The following is a 2,944-nucleotide window of genomic DNA, read 5'->3' on the forward strand; positions in this document are numbered from 1 at the left end:
AACTGAGCATTTGCCTTGGTCTGTAGGGTGAATAAACTGTAAATATGTGTTCAGACTGGCCTTGGTCTATATGGTGAATAACCTGTAAATATGTATACAGACTGGCCTTGGTTTGTAGGGTGAATAAGCTGTAAATACATATACAGACAGGCCTGGGTCTATATGGTGAATTAACTGTAAATATGCACACAGACGGGCCTTGGTCTGTATAGTGAATAACCTGTAAATATGTATACAGACTGGACTGGGTATGTAGGGTGAATAAGCCGTAAATACGTATTCAGACAGGTTTCGGTCTATATGGTGAATAACACGCAAATGTATATACAGACTGCCCCCCCCATCCCCAAAATATTTTATTATTCCCCCCCCCAGCTCGGCCTCCAGCGGAGGCCGCCCCCGGCCCAGGGTGCACCGCGGCGCCAAGATGGCGGCGCCCAGCGAGGGCCGGCCGGGCCGCGGGGCCGCGGGGTTCCCGGGCGCTGAGGGCGGCCCCTTCCCCTTTCCCTTCCCCGTCCCCGCCGGTGCCGCGGGCTCCGGGGCGGAGGAGCCGTCCAAGAAGCCGTGCCGGGCCTGCACGGACTTCAAAAGCTGGCTCCGAGAGCAGAGGAAGCGGGCGGCGCCGGGCGCAGGGGTGAGGTGGCGGGGCCGGGGCCTCCCCTCACAGCCCCGGGGGCGCTGGGCCTCGGGCACGGTTCGTGCCCCCCCCAGGGAGGGAAAGGGGCAGGGACTGCCCCAGCTCGGCCGCTGTCCCTGTGCTGGGGTGTTAAAGGGGCTGATGTCCCCTCACAGCCCTCGCTTAGGGCTGAAACATTGGGCTAATGAAATAGTGAGGGGCTGGGGCGCCTGGTGAATGAGGGCAGGCAGAGAGAGCTGGGCACGGGTAGCCTGGAAAGGAGAAGAGTGAGGGGAGACCTCATTCATGTGTAATGGGAGGCTGCCAAGAGGATGGAGCTGGGCTCTTCTTGGTTGTGCCTAGTAACAGGATAAGGCAGCAGGCACTAACTGAAGCACAGGAGGTTCTGGCTCAATAAGAGGGGGCACTTCTGTGCTGGGAGGGTGACAGAGCACTGGAACAGGGTGCCCAGAGAGGTCATGCAGTTTCCTTCTCTGGAGGTCTTCAGAACCCGCCTGGATGCCATCCTGCACAATGTGCTGTGCTCGGCGGCGGTTGGACTAGGTGATCTTCAGAGGTCCTATCCAACCTCGGCCATTCTGTGATCCTGGGATTTTCTCCCACAGCAGGTTGTGGTGGAGGAGAAGGAGCCACCCCCAGATTGCCCCCTGGACAGCGAGCAGCTGGGCCGAAACACCTGGGCCTTCCTGCACACCATGGCAGCCTACTACCCCGACCGCCCCACCAGCACCCAGCAGAAGGAGATGAGAGACTTCATCAACCTCTTCTCCAAGTTTTACCCCTGCGAGCACTGTGCCGAGGATCTGAGGGAAAGGTCAGTTGCCTCTTTGATTTTTTTTTTTTTTTCCCGGTAGCTGGTGAAGGGGCCTGAAGTGCTGGCTTGCAGCAAGTATTTGCATATCTGCAGCTCTTCCTGCTGTTGGGGTTTATAGGTACCTGACCTGTTTTTTTCCATTGCATAGATCAAAGAGACGCTTATTCAGAAAACAAATACCTTTTCTAGTGCTGTTAGATTGTATGCTGCCTCCAAGGCCTCCCTGAGGTCGTTTTATTGCCTTTCTGGTTCAAACTGGACTTGCCCTCACTCGTGGAATTAGACTGTGACTTTGAATAATTCAGGTTTCAGTAGGCAAGTGTGCTTTTATCTCAGAAGAGCCCCTTTACTGGCAACCACAGCAGCAGAAGCAAAGACTGAGATAAGCTGTGATGTTTGGTAAAGTTTTCTACCCCTGTTACTGTCAACATATTTATCAAAAATTTCATTTTTTTTTTTTTGTGATGAACAGGCAAAAACGTTTGAAAGCTAGTTAGTGACTTAGCAAGCATCACATGGCTTAAAAGGTTCAGCAGGAGACTGGCTGTCTGTGTTCTACGTGCCTTTTTTGGGTATTGAAATTGGTGACTAAAGCAGTAACATTTGTTTCCTCTTCCCTCTTTGCAGGTTGCGAACAAATCAGCCTGATACAAGCAACAGAAATAACTTCTCCCAGTGGTTGTGTCTTCTTCATAATGAAGTGAACAGGAAACTGGGGAAATCGGAATTTGACTGCTCTCGTGTGGATGAGCGCTGGAGAGATGGTTGGAAAGACGGTAGTTGTGATTAATCCATGGAGACTGCTCTGAAATCTAACAGACCAATTCACTCTGCTTCTGAGTCACTACAGGGAGATGTGCGAGGAAATGCGTGTGTTGGTGCGCCTGTGTGTGTGACTGATCTGGTTTGTGAAAATAAAGGTGAAACCAATTCTGAAAGTCGACTTGAAAATCTTATCCTAATAGCATTTCGATAAATGGTCGTATCAAATGCATCATCTGAGGGACTGAGGCCTTACATTCGGCACAGGAATTGCCAGAAACCTGTGAAGTTAAGTTACTGACAAACTTGTGAGGACTTTTTCATTGCAACATTTCCTTATTTTAGGGGCATTTGCTTGTTTCTGTGACTAGAATTCCTCTTCCTGCACACTTGTAGAGGACTGCCTTGTGACATTTTATGTTTGTCTGCAAGCACTACCCTGATGTTTTAGAAAACTTTTTCATTGTCATTTTAACTTCTGTTCTGATAGGGCAAATTCATAATGTGTTTTGTGCCAAGTCTGTGCCCCCTGATCGCTCTTTCAGGCATCTCCAGTTTAAAATCTCTGAAAGCAGGTACGTTTGAGAGCTAAAGTCATGGAACCTTCATTTCTCATTTGATTTCTGTGTTTCAGCTTATGAAAGATGACATTATAGAAAAGTGAACTAAAACAAGAGCAAAAAAAATCATGAATGGAAGGAAGTATCAGCTGGGTGAAATTCAAATGTTTT

At 49.8% G+C, this 2,944-nt stretch overlaps 1 protein-coding gene across 2 annotated transcripts; it reads left to right on the forward strand.

Moving 5' to 3' along the window:
* Positions 1-403: 403 nt before the first annotated feature.
* On the forward strand, positions 404-2,944 carry GFER (growth factor, augmenter of liver regeneration; the record flags this gene model as incomplete). Of its 2 annotated transcripts, none has more annotated exons than XM_082772211.1 (3): positions 404-634; positions 1,243-1,451; positions 2,079-2,944. In XM_082772211.1, 3 exons carry the CDS (start codon positions 428-430, stop codon positions 2,239-2,241), a joined length of 579 nt encoding a protein of 192 aa, XP_082628337.1. In that variant the 3' UTR covers positions 2,242-2,944. The 2 variants fall into 2 exon arrangements, with proteins under 2 accessions (XP_082628337.1, XP_082628336.1); XM_082772210.1 differs by having other exon boundaries at positions 428-634; positions 1,246-1,451.

The sequence above is a fragment of the Aythya marila genome, assembly GCF_965140915.1.
Source record: "Aythya marila genome assembly, chromosome: 15".
NCBI lineage: Eukaryota > Metazoa > Chordata > Aves > Anseriformes > Anatidae > Aythya > Aythya marila.